This window comes from Lonchura striata, chromosome 18 (genome assembly GCF_046129695.1).
Source record: "Lonchura striata isolate bLonStr1 chromosome 18, bLonStr1.mat, whole genome shotgun sequence".
Classification (NCBI taxonomy): domain Eukaryota; kingdom Metazoa; phylum Chordata; class Aves; order Passeriformes; family Estrildidae; genus Lonchura; species Lonchura striata.
Window position 1 is genome coordinate 3,153,910 of NC_134620.1, and position 19,380 is coordinate 3,173,289.

General features: G+C 55.1%; 1 protein-coding gene across 3 annotated transcripts in view; it reads left to right on the top strand.

The window, feature by feature from the left end:
• Positions 1 to 18,566, top strand: part of KSR2 (kinase suppressor of ras 2) — an 80,868-nt gene extending 62,302 nt beyond the window's left edge. For 2 of the 3 annotated variants that reach the window (XM_077787116.1, XM_077787119.1), the window contains 6 exons: positions 4,512 to 4,608; positions 8,160 to 8,293; positions 12,403 to 12,534; positions 14,888 to 15,017; positions 16,201 to 16,334; positions 17,653 to 18,566. In XM_077787116.1, coding sequence (XP_077643242.1) covers positions 4,512 to 4,608; positions 8,160 to 8,293; positions 12,403 to 12,534; positions 14,888 to 15,017; positions 16,201 to 16,334; positions 17,653 to 17,659 — 634 coding nt within the window. In that variant the 3' untranslated portion in view covers positions 17,660 to 18,566. Of the gene's footprint in view, positions 1 to 4,511; positions 4,609 to 8,159; positions 8,294 to 12,402; positions 12,535 to 14,887; positions 15,018 to 16,200; positions 16,339 to 17,652 lie in introns of those variants that run through there. The other variant, XM_077787118.1, reaches the window with a different exon arrangement.
• Positions 18,567 to 19,380: the final 814 nt, after the last annotated feature.

The following is a 19,380-nucleotide window of genomic DNA, read 5'->3' on the forward strand; positions in this document are numbered from 1 at the left end:
TCTCCCCTGGGTCTGTAGTGCTGGCTGTCTCCATGGTATCCAAGCTGCTTCCCTATAAATCCATATTCCAGCAAGGAATGGACTTCCCGGGCTCTGGTGTTTATCACCTCTTTAATTGAATGGCGTTTGTGCGGATGGGAAGAGGGAAGGGAAGCACAAAGTTCCTGGAGTGATGGAATGTGCCCCACAACTGCCAGGCCGTCGGCTCGGCACGATCCCTGCTCCGAGCACGAGCCAGGATGGAGTCTCCATCAGGGCAGAGGTGTTGGCCATCAGTGTAGTGTTATGGCCACCAACACAGAGGTGGTGGCCCTCAATGTAGAGGTGATGACCATCAGTGTAGAGCTGATGGCCATGAATGTAGAGGTGATGGTCACCAGGATAGAGGTGTTGGCCACCAATGTAGAGGTGATGGCCACCAGTGTAGAGACAATGACTGTAAGTCATTGATGGTGGCTATCAATGTAAAGGTGATGCCCATCAGTGTAGAGGTGATTGCCAACTGTATAGAGGTGGTGGCCATCAATGTAAAAGTGATGGCCATCAGCGTAGAGTTGATGCCCATCAGTGTAGAGGTGATGGTCACCAGGATAGAGTGGTGGCCACCAATGTAGAGGTATTGGCCACCAGTGTAGAGACAATGACCATCAGTACTGAGGTGATGGTCATCAATGTAAAGGTGATGCCCATCAGTGTAGAGAGGACTGCCACCTGTATAGAGGTGGTGGCCATCAAGGTAGAGGTGATGACCACTGATGTAGAGCTGATAGCCATGAATGTAGAGGTGATGGCCACCAATGTAGAGGTGTTGACCACCAGTGTAGAGACAACGACCATCAGTACAGAGGTGGTAGCTATCAATGTAAAGGTGATGACCATCAGTGTAGAGGTGTTGGCCATCAGTGTGGAGGTGATGGCCACCAGTGTAGAGACAATGACTGTAAGTATAGAGGTGGTGGCCATCAATGCAGAGGTGATGACCACTGATGTAGAGGTGATGGCCACCAATGTAGAGATGGTGGCCACCAATGTAGAAGTGATGGCCACCAGTGTAGAGACAATGACTGTAAGTATAGAGGTGGTGGCCACCAATGTAGAGGTGATGGCCATGAATGTAGAGGTGATGGTCACCAGGATAGAGTGGTGGCCACCAGTGTAGAGATGTTTGCCACCAGTGTAGAGACAACGACCATCAGTACAGAGGTGGTGGCCATCAATGTAAAGGTGATGCCCATCAGTGTAGAGGTGATTGCCACCTGTATAGAGGTGGTGGCCATCAAGGTGGAGGTGTTGGCCACCAGTGTAGGAGTAATGGCCGTCAATGTAGAGACAATGACCACCAAGGTGGATGTGTTGGCCACCAGTGTAGAGCTGATGACCATCAATATTGCAGAGAGGGGTAAAAAACCCCGAGGGATGGAAGACGGATGAGATGTTTTCCCATGGAACAGCAAAAACACCCAGAGGCAGCGCTCCAGCTCTTCCTCCCTCATCCCAAATTGTTCCTCTGCGAGCCGCCTTGGCTTTGCTCCCGCTGCTGATGTCTCCAGCCTACGTTGGGAATGCAGAGTGTTTATAAAGCAATTTGGGATTTGGCTTGCTTGGCTGAACACTTCAAAAACTCATTTTGAATTGAGAGCGGCATCTGCAGCAGGATGGGGCTGAGCCTGTCCTGATGCTGGAAAAGGCACTGGGATGTGGATGTGCCATGGGATGAGGTGCACTCCTGAGGACTCCCAGAAGGATCTCTGCATCTCTGTCCCAGCCACCCCCCAGCTCTGGATGGCGTTTGGTCACCTTGTGGCACCGGGGCACGTGTCATCAACTCGCTCTGCCGCCAGCTGGGATGGAGAAGTTTGGGAGAAGAAGACAAGAATTCCGTATGAATTTTCACTTCAGCGCTGAATAACCCAGGATCCATCTGAAGATGCAAATTATCTGCCTTGTTTTTGGCGTCGAGCGGAGGCATTTTGTGGCCTTGTCATCCACAGCCGTGTCCCTCAAAGCCAGGCTCAGCGGGGACCTCTCCAACTGGAAAGGCAGAAGACTCCGAGCGTGCCCCGGGCGCTGCTCTTTGTCCTGCCCGAATGGGGAGCGATTGAGGAACGAGGAGAAGCGGAATTGTGGAGCTGTGCCATGAAAAGGTTCTGCAGGTGGTGGCTGAATGGGCTCAGGTGCTGCATAAAAGGTATCAACCGGGCTTTATCTCCGTGTTGGCAGCTCCTTACCCAGCAAGAAAAGTCGGATGTGCCGGTGCGGCGGGCGCTCGGCAAATTCATTCGGAGCCGTTATTCATCGAGGGGAGGGGAGAAGCACCTGGGCTGCTTCGGTGGCTCTGCCAGGGTCTGAGGAGCAGAGGTGACAGGGACATGTCCTGGTGCCACCAGCCCAGGTCTGACTGTTCTCCTGCAGCGGCTCCATCCGCTGGGAAGGATTTGGGAATGCTGTAAATGAAGTGGAAAGATGGGGATCTCACCAGCGAAGGGATGCAAGCGCCGCTCTCGGGGTTATCTCAGCAGTTCAGAGAGGCAGAAATGTGAGGGTTTTCCTCTAAACAACCTTTTCCCAGGAAAACAGCTGATCTTAACTCGCTGTAGGGCTGGAATCCAGCCCCACTCCAGCGCCAATCCACCCGTTGCATTTCCAGTGTCAATGTGTGACCAATTCAGATCACAGGCAACTGGCTATAGGAAGGTTTTCTCTGGGAGAGAATGTGTTTTCCAGGGGTTGGGAAGGGCTGGGGGAACTCCTGTGTGTGCAGGCAGGTCATGGAGGTGGCAAAAGGTTGTTGTGGGGCAGAGCTTACAGCTCAGTGGGTTTATGTAGCAAATTAGTGTGGAAAAACAGAGGTGGTGGAAGGACAATTCATGTCCCTCGTTGTTCTGCACACTTTGATTCATTCCGGTTACAGAAACCCAGGGATTTTATCACTGATTTCCAAGTGCTCGGATCCTCATCTCCAGCAAATTCTTATTTGACTGCAGTCCAAGTGTTGCAGGAGATGGGAAGATGGTTCAGAGGGAGCGCAGCTGCCTCGGGGCTACATCCAGCTGGGATGCTCAGGGAGGTGCTGGGACACCTGAGCGAGGAGAACCATCCCTGAGGAGGCACTCGGGGATGTGTGCCCAGGTCCCCACTGCAGCTCACTCGGTGCAGCAGGACAATTCCTAACGCTCCCAGTGAGGAAATATTTGGAAGGGTACTTTGTTGTCTTTCCAAAGCCCGTGTGATGTGGGGATTGATCCCATTCCTGTGTCACTGCTTGTCCTGAAAATTCGGCTCTCTGCCCGTGGAGTGCTGTGGAGCTTCTGCCTTAGGAGCAGGAGGATCCTTTGTGTCCGTGAGCTTCTGGAGTTTGGGGTTTTTCTGGGTTTCATGGACTCATGGAATGGTTTGGATGGGAAGGGACCTTAGAGCCCATCCCATTCCATTCCATCCCACTGCCATGGGCAGGGACACTTTTGTTATCCCAGGTTGCTCCAAGCCCCATCCAAGTGTCCCTGCCCATGGCAAAGGCCTGGAATTATCTGGTCCTTGAAGTCCATTCCCACCCAAACCACTCTGTGATTCTCTTCTATGATTCTGTGATCATTTTCACCCAGAAAGGACAAAACCTCTCCCAGGGGATGAATCCAAACCAGAACATGCTGGAATTCCCAGGGCAGGAGGAACTGGGCGTGGGGAAAGCAGTGGAGCTGAGCTGGGGGAGAGCAGCAGAAGGAAACCCCAGAACTTTTAATTTGTTAACCAGAACAGAATCAAATCAACACATGCAGTCACCAAACCTCTTTACCAAGCTGTGTGTTGGGTGTTTTATTTTCCAGACACAGGTATCCAGTCTCATCTTTCCAAAGTTGCCTGGAATGAGCGTGGGCGGATAGTGAAAAGCAAAAAAAAAAATGCTCTTTTTTGTGGGCGGGAGTCGAGGCAGCAGCCACCCACGTCCTCCATTATGATATTCAAATGTCAATATATTTTTAATTGGTTTATATCCATCCCCCCCTGCTCCATCCAGCTGCCTTTGGTAATTAAGGCTCTGTAAATAGATTTTACTGTAATTGGTACGAGAAGGAAAATTGGAGGACATTGTACAGTGCTTGGGGTTGGGTTGGGGGATTTTTTCCCCTCCCTGTTTTATCTCTGTTGGCTCATTTTACATCTGTGAGCTTTGTATCCCGAGGGAGGAGGGAGCCACAGCCAGTTCTGCACAAAAACTCGGAGGCAGGAAGACCAGGTGGTTTGCTCCGGGCTGGGACAGAGGGAAAAGCCAGGGGCCAGGCCAGGCTGTCCCTTGTGGTGCCACCAGGACACGCCAGGAGCACTGAGAGCTCCTTCCCAGTGCCAAACTGGGAAGAGCCCCCAGTTCCCTGCGGAATCTTCACCCCGCCTCGAGCCAGGAGGCCAAAATCTGGCCAAAATCCTGTGATTGTTTACAGTTCCCTGCTTTATAAACTGGGGCCGTTTCTCCAGGAGGGTTTGTAACTTCTCTTTCCCTTTTCCTGTCCTTCCAGCCTGTGTAAAGGACGGACTCTCTACTCCGTGGTGAGGGACGCCAAAATCGTCCTGGATGTCAACAAGACGAGGCAGATAGCACAAGAAATTGTGAAGGTATGGTCTGGTGGGGTCTGGATCCAGCAAAAAACCCAGCCAAGAGCCCAGTCCGGTCGTTCTGGGGAGCAGGAGAGGAGCAGCCAAGGATTCTGAGCAGGATAGCTCTGCTTGGCTTTAAAATCCGAGGATTCTGGGCAGGACAGACCTCCTTGGTTTTAAAATCCAGGTGTCTGAATTGGGGTGGCACCAAAGCTTCCATGGGGTCCCCGTGCTTGGGGCTCATCCCGGCCGCTGCTCCTCTTCCCTGCTGGAATTTCAGGTGTTTAAATCCAGCATTGCTGCTGTGGGGGAGTTCCTGGTGGGATATTCCTCTCCTCTTGGAAAAAAAAAAAATGTAATAATCATGGAATACAAGAATGGTTTGTGTTGGAAGGGAGCTTAAAACTGATTCCATTCCTCCCCTTACCATGGGTAGGGACATCATCCACTATCCCAGGCTGCTCCAAGCCCTGTCCAGCCTGGCCTTGGGCACTTCCAGCATTCCCAGTATTCCCATAAAACATTCCCAGGGCCGAGGCTCCTGGAGAAATCCATGCCATGGTGCCACAAGGCCAAGCTCACATACATTTTCCAGAGCTAAAAATGCTTCTCCTGTCCCAGGGATGACTCTGAGTGCATCTTCCACACTTCAGACGTGTCCCTATAAACAATCCCCAGCAGGATTGTTGGGTGGAGTGGCCGGGAATTCGGGTCCTGAGCCCTCACAGCTTCCCATGGGATGTCAGCAGCAGCACTGAGGTGTTGAGCTGGCTGCCAGAACAGGGTTGTGCTGTGATTCCAAACATATTTATCACCAGAAATGTTTGGCACATGCCCTGCCGTGGGAGCTGTGGTGGTGCCCCCATGCCCTGCTCAAGGTCAGCCAACACTTCCACCCTGGAGCCCAAACTGGAGCTGATCCCACATTTAACTGAGGGAAAACAACAGAAAATCAGGTTTTCTGGCAGACCTTAGCCCCCCTTAAATATTGAAACCCAGGTTAAAAGCAGAATATGTTCAGCAATACTTCCTGGGCGGTGCCTTTTCCCTGGATGGTCCTTATTAAATTGCCTATTTTGTGTTTATTTAGACCCAGTTTTAACTTTAAAGTTTAAATTCCTTCAGTCCCCCTGGACTCTCCACAGCCTGAACCTTTGGCTACCTCGAAGCCGCGGCCTGAGCTGGGGGTGCCTGAGGCAGCCCAGAGCCTCTTCCATCCTAATTCCCACTTCTGATCCACGTTTTCCACCTTTTAGACACGGATTTTTCCCGCTGAGCAAACACTTGAAGCATCACTGTCTAGCCTTGTATTTTTCCCCCTTTTTGTGCTCAGGGCTTTTTCCTTCCAGATGTTCCCAGCGGGAATAACAGCTCCGTTCAGCCCCTTTCCCTGCGTGGGTTCCTTGCTCCGTGTGGGTTTCGAGGATGAGGCTGAGATCCTCGTTTTCTGCAGCTGGAGCCTGTTAGGAGCAGGTTGGAAACTTCCAAGTCTGTGGTGTTGAGAGGCAGAGGGACTTTGTAGCCGCTGCAAATCCCTGGAGGAATTAGCAGAGCTCCAAAGGCTCTCCCTGAGCACCAAAGGGAATTCCTGGATTGTGGAATTGTGGAATTCCTGCCACAATTGGCACAGTTTCCAACCGCGTGGCCCGTTCCTGCTGAGGAGCAGCTTCCCAGCCTCCCCATCTTTGCCCACCAATCTCCAGCAGATGTTCTGGGGCATTGGGAAGTGGTGGGTGTCGGGAAGGGAGATCCCAACACCTTGGCTGGGGTGGGCTTGGAGCTGCATTGTCCGGAGGCTTTGGATTTGCTGCGCAGTCACAGCAGCTGTTGGGTTTTATCCTTTGAGTGCTGGAATGTGACGGGAGAGCTGCTCAGCTCCTTGGATTAGTGGGTGCAAGATCCTGGGGAGGGGGAGGAGGATTGATCCCGGCAGCGGTGCCGGCAGAGGGAGCCGGCCTTTCACACAGCCGAGCAAATGAAGGCATTCCTGGGCCCCGAGTGTTTCCTCAGGGATCGTCCCAGGGGCTGAGGTGGCAGGGCTGGAATTTGCAGTGGGATCCGCACGGAGCCAGGTGAGGGGTTGGGGTTTGCCTGGAGAAATTCCTTCAGCAAAGGCCGGGCTGTGTTTGATGATTCCAGGGAGATGAGCTCTCCGCTGGATGTGGGAGCAGGTGGGGGCCAGGTCCTGATGTTGCTCTGGGGTCCCGTCACCCTCGAACAATGGGAAGGGGCTGCAGAGCATTCCCGTGGCACTGGGGCTCATCCATGGATGCTCGGGGCCCTGCAGTGCACCTGGGCAGGGAAACATTGGGATGCTGCTCCTTGCTCCACCCCGGCACTTTCTTAGGAGGTGACAGTGACATTTGAAAGCCGATTTCTAAACCTCATCATTATTTCATGTGCTGGGAACTGGAGACCCCTAGTTAATCCCAGTGCCTGGAATGGTCCTGGCATCCAGCCCCAAGTCCTTTTCTTCCTTCAGCATCCCTGGGCAGAAGCTCTGTAGGATTTTTCTCCCCACGGGGAGCAGTGAAACTCCCGTATCTTGCTGGGTTGGGGTGTTTTTCTGTTTGTTTTCCCACTTTTTCCAGATGGTGGAATTTGGATTGAGCTTCTGGCTCCACATCAGCCGCCAGCTTAAAAATAAATTCTTCTCGCACAGCCTGCGTGGTTAATGATGATAGATGAAAAGATGAGACTCGGGATGGATGGATGGATCCCCATGGAATTCCAGTTAATAAATCCCCCTTTTCCAGTGCCAGACAACCAATATTCCCTCTTAAGCAACAGTTTGCTGGCCTGTTGGGCATTGATCCTTCAGCAGCATCCTGCAGATCAAGTTTTCCCCGAGTCTGCTTAGGAAAGTGAAAAGTGGGACAGCATGAAAATCCCTGCTGAAGTTGGGATAAATGTGTTTTATCCCCCTCCCCATTCCCAGAATTATCCCGCGGAGCTGAACATCCGCCACGCGGAGCTGCCGGCAGTCTGCTTGATTTGCCGAGGCTAAACAGGAGAGTTTGGATTTCCCACCCATGGCCTTTTTGTGCCTCATTAGCAGTAATTTTAATTAACCGCCGAGCAGTTTTTCCTGGGGGGAAGGAATGAAGGCAGGACTCCTGCGAGGAGCCCGTTTCCAGGCGGATGGGGCCGTCGGAAGCGCCGATGGCTCCGCCAGGGCTGTGGGGAGCGGTGACTTATTACCCTCCTCTGCCAGCCCCCAAAAAAACGGAGGCGAAAACATCATCACCATCCATTTCCCAGCGGAGGATTCCGGGGGAGCGGCCGCCGGGTGGGCTTGCCGCTCATTTTTCCTGTGGAATCGATTAATCAGGAAGATGAGTGGGCGCCGTGGCAGCTGGGACTCCCACTCCACAATCCCATCTCCCTCCAGGAGCCCATCCCCTCCAGACACTTCCCCGTCCTGCAGGGCCCTTTGGGGAGGTGGTCCAGCTTGCATGTGCCCTGCTGGCTCGTGGATCCCATGGGAACGGCGCCGCTCCGGCGTTATCCCGCCCGTTTGTGCCGCCTGTGTGACCTCCGGGTGTTTTCCTCTCTCTGTTCCATCCCAGGGAATGGGATACCTGCATGCCAAGGGCATCCTCCACAAGGACCTCAAGTCCAAGAATGTCTTCTACGACAACGGGAAGGTGGTGATCACCGACTTCGGGCTCTTCAGCATCTCCGGGGTTCTCCAAGCGGGCAGGTAGGAGGACATGGACGCACTGGAGCTCCTCCCTGTGCCCTAAAGCTGGGAATGTGGGGAAAGATCCCAAAAAAACCCTCTCCAAGTGATTGTTTGTGTCCCCAGCCTCAGCAGGCAGGAGTTTAAGGGGCCTTTGAGTGCCGTGGGGCTGCTCTGTTCGAAGGGAGTTGGGTTTGATCCGTAGGAAGGAACACGATGCCGCGTGTGAGCCTCCGGAGTTTTGGTTCAGAGAGGCAGATTGTGCCCCTTGCACCAACCTCTTCCCATGGGATGCATCATTTCCATGGCCAAACCACCCTGCAGCCAGCCAGGAGATGCTCCTGTGGCAGCAGGGCTGGCTCGTTCCTTGGCTTTTCCCTTTCCATCGATATAATTCCCTGGCATCTGCTTCATCTCCTGCCTGGATTGAGCGATGCCATCCCTGTGCTGTCCCCGCTCCTGTGACATTTTGGGAGTCACACACATCTGGCTGTGGTGTCTGTGCTGGGCATGGAGCAAGACATGGAAAACGAGAGCCAAGCTCTCACAGCATTGTGACATTTTGGGGTTTCGGAGGGTTTAAATCGGAAGGTTTTGGTAAATGTTCCTTATTAAATTTCTTTTCCCGGTAGTTTGGGAGGTTTTCCAGCTGTAGGAATGGCAGGGAAAAGAGTTCCAGCAGCTGTGAAAAGGAGGAAAAGCAAATCTGGGGTGGTAAAAAGAAACAGAAGTGGGGAAGGAAGAACAGAGATTATATTTTCCATGTTTTTTCAAGTGGGGAATAAGAAGATTGCTGACTTTTCCCACCTTCCCCCCTAAATCCTTCATGTTGGATTTCCCTCTAAGCCCTTTGTGCAGGGAGCAGCACAGCCCAAGCCTGGGCAGTTTTCTCCTGGTCCTTCCATCTCCATGGCAGAGATGCTCAGGAGATAACAAGCACTTTGGAAATGATGGATTTTCCCCCCAATTTCCCAGTGATGATTTCAAAAGATTAGAGGAAACGGCAGCGGCCGCCTCTCTCCATCCCACACCGTGCACTCCCAGATTTTCCACTCTGCCTGGATGAATATCAATGGATTTCAGCACAAACTTGGCCAAAAACTTTGCAAAGCCAGGAAATCAGGATCTCCCGTTGTGGCAAATCGGGATTTGCCTCTGGTTTGGCTGCTGGGTGGGGGGTTTGGGATTCAGGGCCTGCCAGGAGGAAGGCACAGCTCCTTCCAGCTGGGAATGAGGATTTGGGCAAAACCACCCACGTTTGGTCAGGAATCTTCGCTGTGAAGGTCAGGGATGCTCCAGAGATGGAATCAGAAATGGGGGGATGGGGTTTCTGATGAGGTGGTCGATATGTGGCCACCTCTGCCCAAGATTGGGATGTCCCTTGTGGGGTCAGAACCCAGGAGATGTCTCAGGAGAGGAAGGACGGCCAGGAAAGCGAGGCTGGATGGAAATGAGCAGGGTTTTGCTGGAAAAATGGAGAAAATGAGAAAATGTGTGCCCTGGGCTGCTGGTAGCAGATGTTTTCTGCTGGAGGGGAGCTGAGAGGAGAGAAGGGATCCTCAGCCACCATGAATTTTGGAACAGGAAGTGTCTGTAGGTCTGGTCTCCCCTTTTCAGGGTGGGTTTTTGCTGGTTTTGGTGTCTCTCAGACGAAGACTGGAGATAAATCCCAGTTTTGGGTCTTTAGAGGCTTGGAAAAACATCTGTTGAGAAGGAAGCAAATTTTTGGAGGTCAGGTGATGGTGACATTTCTTCAGCTGGTTTTGCTGGGCTTAAAACACTTCCTGAAGAGATTTGGTTACCTGGGGGCCTCATCCTGCTGAAATCAGATTTATTCCTCCTTTATTTAAATGTTCTTGGGCTCCGCGGGGCTGCTCTGGAATTAGGAGGAGCACGAGGTGGGTCTTGAGGAGTCTGAGGAGCTCTTTTGCCCTGGGGGTAGCTTGGAAGATGCTCGGCTGGGTGTGGTTGTGAAGTCCGGTGAACTCTGGTCATAAACCCTCAAACTGCTGTAATTGAGCCACTTCTGGGACCCCATTAAAGCCCAGCCCTCACTGCAGGGAGCTCATAACCCACAGAAGCTTGGCCAGGGATGAGCTGTGCCAATCCAGTCCCTGGAGCACCCCGAGGCTGCCTGTGGAATGTCCCAGAGCAGAAAAAAAAGCAGAAATAAAAGCCCCAGGAGCAAACCCAGCCTTGCTGAGGGTGCTGGAGCAGATCCAAGTGGAGGAGAGGCAGGCACAGGGAAGGATGAGCCAGCCCGAGCCTTTTTAATTGCCCAGGTGCTTAATGCTGGTTTGTAATTAAGAGCTGGAGGGTGGAGGGGGTGCTGGGCAGCTGAAAGCCTCCCCTCTGTGCCCGAGAGCTTTTCCTGCCATCCGGAGGGTCCGAGCGGCGCCGGAGCCGCTGATTGCCGTGCTGTGGGTGGAGAGGAGCCACGGCCACCCCAGAGGGGACAAGGAGCCTTCATCAGCGATGCCCCGCAGTGGCAGTGTCCCTCCCGAGGGAGGGGCTCCCTCTGGTCACGGCTGTCACTGGGGATGGGGAGGGCTTTGCAGGCGGGAGGATCCGGGTTGTGCCAATTTGGGATTGTGAGCCAGCTCCGAGGTGGAACCCCATCCCTGGAGGGTGTCCCGTGGGATTGTAGCCCCGGGCTGGCATTCAGGAGGACAGATGACCCCACAGCCATCCCTTAGCCCTGTTCATCCCCATATCTGGGAGGGTTCTGAGCCCAAACAAGGAGAAATTCCTGGCAGGAGCCAGCGGGCTCTTCCCTCTCCAGCCCAGCGCGAGGTGGGACAGTTTTGTTCCCTCCTGCTGCTGGACCTGGGCTCAGACACGATGGAGGTGGCACCACTGCTGATGATCCAGGGATTTTGGAGCCAGCAGTGTATCCCAGGGGCCTGCTGGAGGACGTAAGGGATGGAGAAGTCACCAGTGTCATCCTCAGCTGTTGGCCAAAGGATTCCAATGTGTTTATCCCGAGCAGGGGGAGCCCGGGGAGGTGGAGGAAGGACAGAGGAGGTGAAATGAGGGGTTGTTACAAAGCCAGGCTGCTCCCATGGGAGGTGCCACTGGAGGCTTGGAGGAGGGGCTGTTTTGGGGCCAAACACCTGAAAACACCAATTCCCAGGCTGTGTCTTCAGGATGGGTTTGCTTGGAACAGGCACTTTGTGGTTCCCTGTCCAGCTTCCTGCTCCAATTCATCCCCACTTTACCCCTGGATCCTTTAAGGGGTTTTGGTGCAAAGGGCACAGCAGGAGCCCCAGCAGATCCTAAATCCCCATCACCAGCCTGGAAGAGCCAAAGTTCTCCTAAAGCACCATCCTGCACTTCAATTTTGTCCTGCTGCCTGGCAGGGATGTTTCTCAGAGCAGGGTTAAAACCTGACTTTGCAAGGATGATGTGGGGAAAACCAGGCTTAAAAACCTCGGGAAGAGGGTGGGAAGCTGGGAATGTGGTGGTGCTGTGCCCTGGTGTGCCCACAGCTCCAGCTCTGTGTCCTGGCAGGAACCACCATCCAATTTTGTCCTGCTGCTTGGCAGGGATAGCTGTGCCATCATTACCAGGACAGGGTTAAAACCTGTCTTTGCAAGAATGACTTAGTGAAAACCAGGCTTAGAAACCTTGGGAGGAGGGTGGGAAGCTGGGGGCTGCTCACTGGGGCTGTGGTGGTGCTGTGCCCCAGTGTACCCACAGCTCCAGCTCCGTGTCCCAGCAGGAACCACCATCCCATGCCCCAATTTTGTCCTGCTGCCTGGGCACAGGGACAGCTGTGCCAGCATTTCCAGAGGAGGGTTAAAACCTGACTTTGCAAGGATGCTGTGGGGAAAAACAGGTTTCAATCCCTGGGAGGAGGGTGGGCAGCTGGGGCTGTGGTGGTGCTGTGGCCCGGGGTACCCATGTCCCAGCAGGAACCTGGCTCCATGTCCCAGCAGGAACCACCATCCCATGTCCCACTTTTGTCCTGCTGCCTGGGCAAGGACAACGACGCCAACATTTCCATGGCAGGGTTAAAACCTGACTCTGCAAGGGGGCAAAAGCAGGTTTCAGTCCCTGGGAGGAGGGTGGGCAGCTGGGGCTGCGCTGCTGCCCTGGCCCGGGGCAGCCACGGCTCCGTGTCCCGGCAGGAGGGAGAACAAGCTGCGCATCCAGAACGGATGGCTGTGCCACCTGGCCCCCGAGATCATCCGGCAGCTCTCTCCCGACACCGAGGAGGACAAGCTGCCCTTCTCCAAGCACTCGGATGTCTTTGCACTGGGGTGAGTCCCGGGGCAGGGGTCTGGGGTGGCTGGGTCAGGTGGGAGCTGCTCTGGGCACAGGAGGGGATGAGGAGGCTCTTGGCTTGTCCCAAATCCAAGGGGACGCTGCTGGAATTCCCATGCTGGGCTGGGAGAACATTCCCGCTTCGAGAAATTTGGAGTGAAAGCATCCTTAAATCACCAAATCCCCCTGGCTCTGGGTAATGGGATCCAGAGTATCCTGAGGATGCCAGCTGGGGTGGAAACAGAGCTCTGGAAGCCCCTGGAGACCCCAGTTCTCCCAAAATTACCAACTGCTCCTCTTTTGGACCAGAGTGGTGCTGGGCGTTGGGATCCAGAGTGTCCCACTGGGAATGCCAGCCTGGCATCGTCTCTGCCTGCACCCTCCTGGGGCAGGTACCAATGAGGAGGTGCTTGGATGATGGAGATGTCAAAGGTTGGAGCCATGAGCCCCTGGACACCCCAGTTCTCTCTAAATTACCAAATCTTCCTGTTTTGGCCACAGATCCGGGTGGCTCCAGGGAATGGGATCCAGAATATCCTGGGGATGTCAGCCTGGCTTCATCTCTCCCCTGCATCCTCCTGGGGTGGGGACTGTGAAGAAAGTGCTTGGATGGTGGATGGGGATGCCAAAGGTTGGGGGCACAGCTTTGAAGCCCCTGGACATCCCAATTCACCCTCCAGCCTCTGCAGGGGGCTGATGGTGGTGCCAGCCCTACGAGCAGTTGCCAAAAGCCAAGAAAATGAGAATTCCTAACTTTTCCTCAGCAAACCAGTTCATTCCTCCTGCCCTTTTTCTGCCCACAAACCTCCCTGAGGGCACGAGCCCAATTCCACCCCGCTAAACCTTTCCCAAAACCTTTCCTCTTTACCCAGAGGATTAATTTTCTCATGGATACCTCGAAGGCTGCGGGATTAGGGAGCGTGGGCCCGTTATCCGAGGCAATATTCCCATCAAACCCACAGTAATTACAGCTGGAAGGGTCTGGCTCTTTTTTATTTTTGCCCTCCCTGAGGTACAACTTCAGCACATAAATAAAGAGGTAATTAAAGGATCGTATCCAACTAAGTGAGAGTGGGTGGGGAGACGTAATTTTCCCTTTTTTTCCTCAATTGTGAGCTCTGCCCTTATGGAAAGCGTGAATTTCCTGAAAAGATGAAAAGGTTTCTCCACATTTTCCCTCTTTCTTGTTTCTGCTGCTCTCCATCAAGGCCTGGAGGCTCAGGGATGATCCAGAGAGGTCACTTCCCTCCAGGGATTTGGGGATCAGGGACAGCAAGAGGAAAAGATCTTTTAAAGATGACAAAAACTCCCAGTGAGAAACTGGAATTAACACTCTAGATGTGTTAAATCCAATCTGAGGATGCTTGGATGCTCCTCCTGAGGATTTTGTCCTGTGCCCAAGCCCCCCATTCCTCTGCACCCAAATAACTCTCCCATTATTCAATTTTTTTTTTTTTTTGAGATTTCCAGTCAAACTGTGCAAAATCAGAAGAATTCCAATTCCTGAAATCAGGGAGCTTCCCTAACCCTTCTCTAATCCAGGGAGGAATCTTTTCTTTTTTCAGACAGATTTTGTCCACCCTGGTGTGATTTAACCCTGGGTTTTGATACTTTTAGTGATCACGAGGGCATCCCTGGGAGGATAAATCAGATGCCTTGGACAGTGGGGCTGCACTGTGGGAATCCAGGCCCATCCAGGCTCCGGGTGCCAGAAAATGATGATGCAAAACTTCCAGGCAGTAGCGGGGGCGGAAAACCACAGGGGTGCCCACCGGTGATGCCCTTGTTTTGGGATATTCCCTTGGATTTGGGATTCCTCACGGAAAAGAGGGCTTGGCTTAGCGATGAGAGCGGGAGCAGATGGCCGGGGCTTCACGTGGCCATCCTGGTGAGGCCACCTGGGATGGGTCATGGCACGGCTTGGATGGATTTTTGGAGCTTGGAGAGCTTTTTGGAGGAGAAAAAGGGAAAAGCTGGAGTGAAAGGGAATTCCTGGGCTCATCCCTTCCTGGGATTCTGCTGGAGTGGCAGCTGCAGCCCCGCCATCCTCTCTTCAGCTGCTCCGTGGGCAGTGCTGTTGCACCCCAGTGGGACAATCCCACTTGATGTCACAGCATGGCTCTGCCTGGACCTCCATCAGCCTCTGTCCTCCTTCCTGGAATCAGAGCTCGCTCCAGGGAAATGGGAGAGGTGACACCTCTGTATCGAGGGCTGAGCACCTCTGGTGTCACCTGGGATGAAGCATCTCCCGGACAAGGTGGTTCTGGAGCAGGGAAGGACTTTGGATGTGGGTGCAGTGGCCGGACACCTCCCCATCCTGAATCCCTAATTCCCAGTGTCTCCCACCAGCACCATCTGGTACGAGCTGCACGCCCGGGAATGGCCCTTCAAGACGCAGCCAGCGGAGGCGATAATCTGGCAGGTGGGAAGGGGCATGAAGCCCAACCTCAGCCAGATCGGGATGGGCAAGGAGATCTCGGTAGGTGCTGCGGGGCCCTGTGTGGGTGTGCATGGATTGGGACATGGCTGGTGGGGCCCTTGGGAAAACCCTCTGGATCTGCCCGTCTCATCCAGCCAGGCCTGGGCCTGCGGCTGAGCTCAGCCTGAGCGTTCCCTTTGCTCCAGCCCTTCCCAAGGATGTGGGATGGAGATGGGTGCTCGTGGGATGGACACCCTCCCTTCATCCCAGCCTTTCGTGAGGATGTGGGGATGCAAGTGGGATTCTCGTGGGTTGGGCACGTTCCCTCCATCCCAGCCTTTCCCAAGAATCCAGTGATGGAGATGGCTCCTCATGGGATGGACACATCCCTTCCATCCCAGCCTTTCCCAAGAATCCAGTGATGGAGATGGCTCCTCATGGGATGGACACATCCCTTCCATCCCAGCCTTTCCCAAGAATCCAGTGATGGAGATGGCTCCTCATAGGATGGACACATTCCCTCATCTCATCCCTTCATAAGGATCCAGTGATGGAGATGGCTCCTCGTGGATGGACACATCCCTTCCATCCCAGCCTTTACTGAGAATTCAGTGATGGAAAAGGCTCCTCGTGGGATGGATACATGCCCTCCATCCAAATCCTTCCCAAGGATGTGGTGATGGAGATGGCTCCTCGTGGGATGGATACATGCCTTCCATCCCAGCCTCTCCCAAAAATCCAGTGATGGAGATGTCTCCTCATGGGCTGGGCACATCCCTTCCATCCCAATCCTTAACAGGAATCAAATCATGGAGTCAGAGCCTCATGGGATGGACATAACTCCTCCATCTCAGTTCTTCACGAGAATTCAGTGATGGAAATGGCTCCTCATGGGATGGACACATCCCTTCCATCCCCATCCTTAACAGGAATCCAATGATGGAGATGGCTTCTCATGGGATGGACACATTCCCTCCATCCCAGTCCTTCCCGAGAATTCAGTGATGGAGATGGCTCCTCATGGGATGGACACATTCCCTCCATCCCAGCCCTTCCCGAGGATGTTGTACTTGTGATCCTCGTGGTCCTTGTGGTCCTCATGGTCCTCATGGTCCCTGTGGTCCTTGTGGTCCTCGTGGCGTGGCCGTCGGGGGCGAGGGCTGTGGTGGGAGCGGGACTGGCTCAATTCCCGCTGGGAGAGGGCCTGGCTGGGTTCCCTCACGCGCTCTCCCCGTGGCTCCAGGACATCCTCCTGTTCTGCTGGGCCTACGAGCAGGAGGAGAGACCCACCTTCACCAAGCTCATGGACATGCTGGAGAAACTGCCAAAGCGCAACCGCCGCCTTTCCCACCCCGGCCACTTCTGGAAGTCGGCAGAGTAAGTGCCCACCCCTGCCCGTCCTCCCGCGTTCCCGGATTTCACGGATGGGGGAATGCCCTGCCCAGGGATCCTTCCCAGCCCCTCAGCCGTCACAGCTTCCAGCCTGATCCCTTCTCCTCCCATGGCCAAATCCTGCTCTGCCCCGTTGCTTTGGCTTAGTCACGTCCCTGTGCTCCGGGGAACGGCGTCGGTGGGTCCCCAGTTGGGATTTTGGAATCTGCCCTATTGGGAGCAGCAGGCAAAGTGCGGAGCAATCACTTAGAAACTCATTTTCCTCCCTGGAATTTGTCATGTTGTGACAAATAGAACCAAAATCTCGCCCGTGCGGGGGTGGCATTCACGGGGGGGATTTTTCCTGCTCCCAGCGTGCATCCCCGGAGGCTGGAGATGGGAATGGATGGAGGGAAGGAGATGTCAGCTCGGGGAGAGGAGTGAGGACATTTTGGGCGCTTCAGGAATCGCTCTTGGTCCTTACAGCGGGTGGGAGATGCCGATTTCTCCTGCTGCTGCTAACAAACTGCCTCTCTTCCTTATCCGGGCGGCCCCAAGAGCGCCTGGAATGTCCCCGGTGCCACTCCCTGTCCCCGGGGGGCTGCCGGGAACCCGCAAATGCCGCGGCCAGGGGTCCCCCAAAGCTCCGGGAGCGGGAGATGTTAATCAGGAGCGGAGTTAATTCCCCAGCCGCGCTCCAAGCAGGCACCAGGGCGGCTCCGGCAGCCGGGCAGGGGCTGCTGGAGGATGCCGGGCCCCAGGGCAGAATTGCTCCGCTGGGTTTGGGAATGGTTTTTCCAGTCGCTGAGCCACGCTCTGCCTGCCCTGGGCTGGGGTTGCCCCGCAGCTCCCTGTTAATTACCCGATCTTTGGCTAATCAGGATGTTCCAGCTCAGCTTTCCACGGGAGCTGATTCCCTCACGGGGACTCGGCTCTGACTTTTGTTCCTGTTAGGTCCTGGAAGGTTCCTGTTAGGTCCTGCTGGGTCCAGGAATCCCGGCTGTGCACAGGGATGAGCTGGCTGTGGTACCCCGGCTCTGGATCCAAGGCATCGGGGCACAAAACCCCTGGGATCCTGGATGCAGGGATGGGAGCGGTACCCAAGGAGCCCTTTCCCCTCTGGGTGATGCTCCAGGAGCCGGGCAGGGGTGGCAGAGAGGTGCAGGAGCTCAGGGCTTCCCCCGGTGCCGCAGCTTTTGGGAGCATCTCAGTGGCAAAGCCGTTCCAGGAGGCTTTTTTCCCCCAAAAAAATCTTCCCTGCAACCCCCCCGTTCCCACGGGAGGAGGCGCCGGGTGCTGACTCTGCTCCTTGTGTCCCCTCCAGGCTGTGACGGGAGGAGTTACGGGACGGTGCCTTCCTCCCCCAGCGGGTCTCCTCTTCCTCCCCGCTCTGCGCTACGGAGGAGCAGCGGGGCGGACAGCGGGACCGAGACTCTGTCCCCGCGGCGTTTCATCATCCCGGGCGCCCTCCCGGCGCGGGGGCAGGAGCCGGAGCAGCCCCGGCAGCGGGACGGGGCCAGCGGGCGGCTCTCCGCGCACGGGCGGTGGCTCCGGGGACAGAAGCCCCGAGCAGCGGTGACCCACAGGACAATGACTTCAGTTCATCCCCGGGGCTCCTCTGATCCCCATCCGGCCGCTCACGACGACGCTCGGCCGGGGAGGGCTTGTTCTCGGTTCTCCGTGGGTTTATTTAATTCCCTTTATTTCTTTCTTTGCGGTTTCGTCGTGGAAAAAAAAAAAGGGGGGAGAATGTCGCTGATTCGTGAGTTTATCCCCGGATCCTGCGGGGCCAGGGAGTGCCACTGCCATTAGCTGTCCCCCGCGGGGAAATGCGTCTGTCCCGCTGCCCCCGCAGCCCCTTGGTGGGCAGCGCTGACCTTTCACAAGTGGCTTCTCTCCCTCCCGGCCGCGGCCACTTTGGTGTCCCCCCGCGGGTCTCCGTGCCAGCGGGGCGCATCTCCGCATTCCCGTTAATTCATCCGCGGCTCCCGGGGTGTGTCTCACCAGCCAGCCCTGCTCCCTCGCTCCCCATCACTGCCCTGCTCCTGCCTCTGCTCCTCGCTCCCAAAAGCCGGGCTTTGGGGCTGCTCTGGGGCTGGGCACAGCAGGGCAGCAGGGATTGGGGTCCATCCTCTCTCCTGTGGCCTTCCCGGGCTCATTCCTGCGGCTGGGAATGCAGGCAGGCTCTGGTTGTACAGAGCAGCTCCCAGCCCCACTCTGGCACATCTCAGCCATGCCCAGCACCATTTCCCCCCACCTGCTCACCTCCCATCAGCCAAATCCCAGAGTTTCCCCAAAAATTCTCTCTGGGAGCTGCAGTTGCCATCTGAATTCCACGTGCTGGTATTTCCCTCTCCCCCCCAGCTCGGATAGGCCCTCCAGCCCCTCGGATGAGCTGTCAGATGAGAGCAAATTGCATTCCCAGGCTCTCATGGAGCATAATTGCTTGACAGGAACCATCCCAGATAATTCAATTGTAGTCTCAGTTCGCTTTAATTTGGAGCCGTGACGAGGCTTTGCAAACCCAAGCAGCCCTGCTTTGTCTGGCTGCTGCTCCAGCTCCTCCTCGCTGGTGTTGGGAGTGCTTTAGCATAAGTAAATGAAGATTAGAAACTTAATTGCAGCTGGGCTGAGATGGGATTTTAATTGTGGGGGTATTAAAACCCCCACGTGTGCATGTGTGAAAATTCCAAGGTGGGCAGGAGCAGGGAGGGGCGGATCCAGCCGACAGAAGGATCTGGGGGAGTCTCCTGCTGGTGTTTTTGGGATGGGAGGCAGTGCATGGAGCTGGGATGGGGCAGGATGGCTTTTGGGGCTGAGCCCTGGTTTGGGTTAACTGCTCCCTGCCCCGGCAGCACAATGGGGGTCCCTGGGGCTGCTCCCCCCCGCCCTCCCTCCGCACTAAACACAAACCTTGCACTAAAACCTCTCTGAGCTCTCACCAATGCCTTCAAAATGCTCACCAGATCCTTGCCCAGAGGTTTTGGGTGCTGGGGGGGGCACGGGGAGGTGTCACCAATCCCCAGCCCCCCTCCAGAGGCAGCGGTGTCCT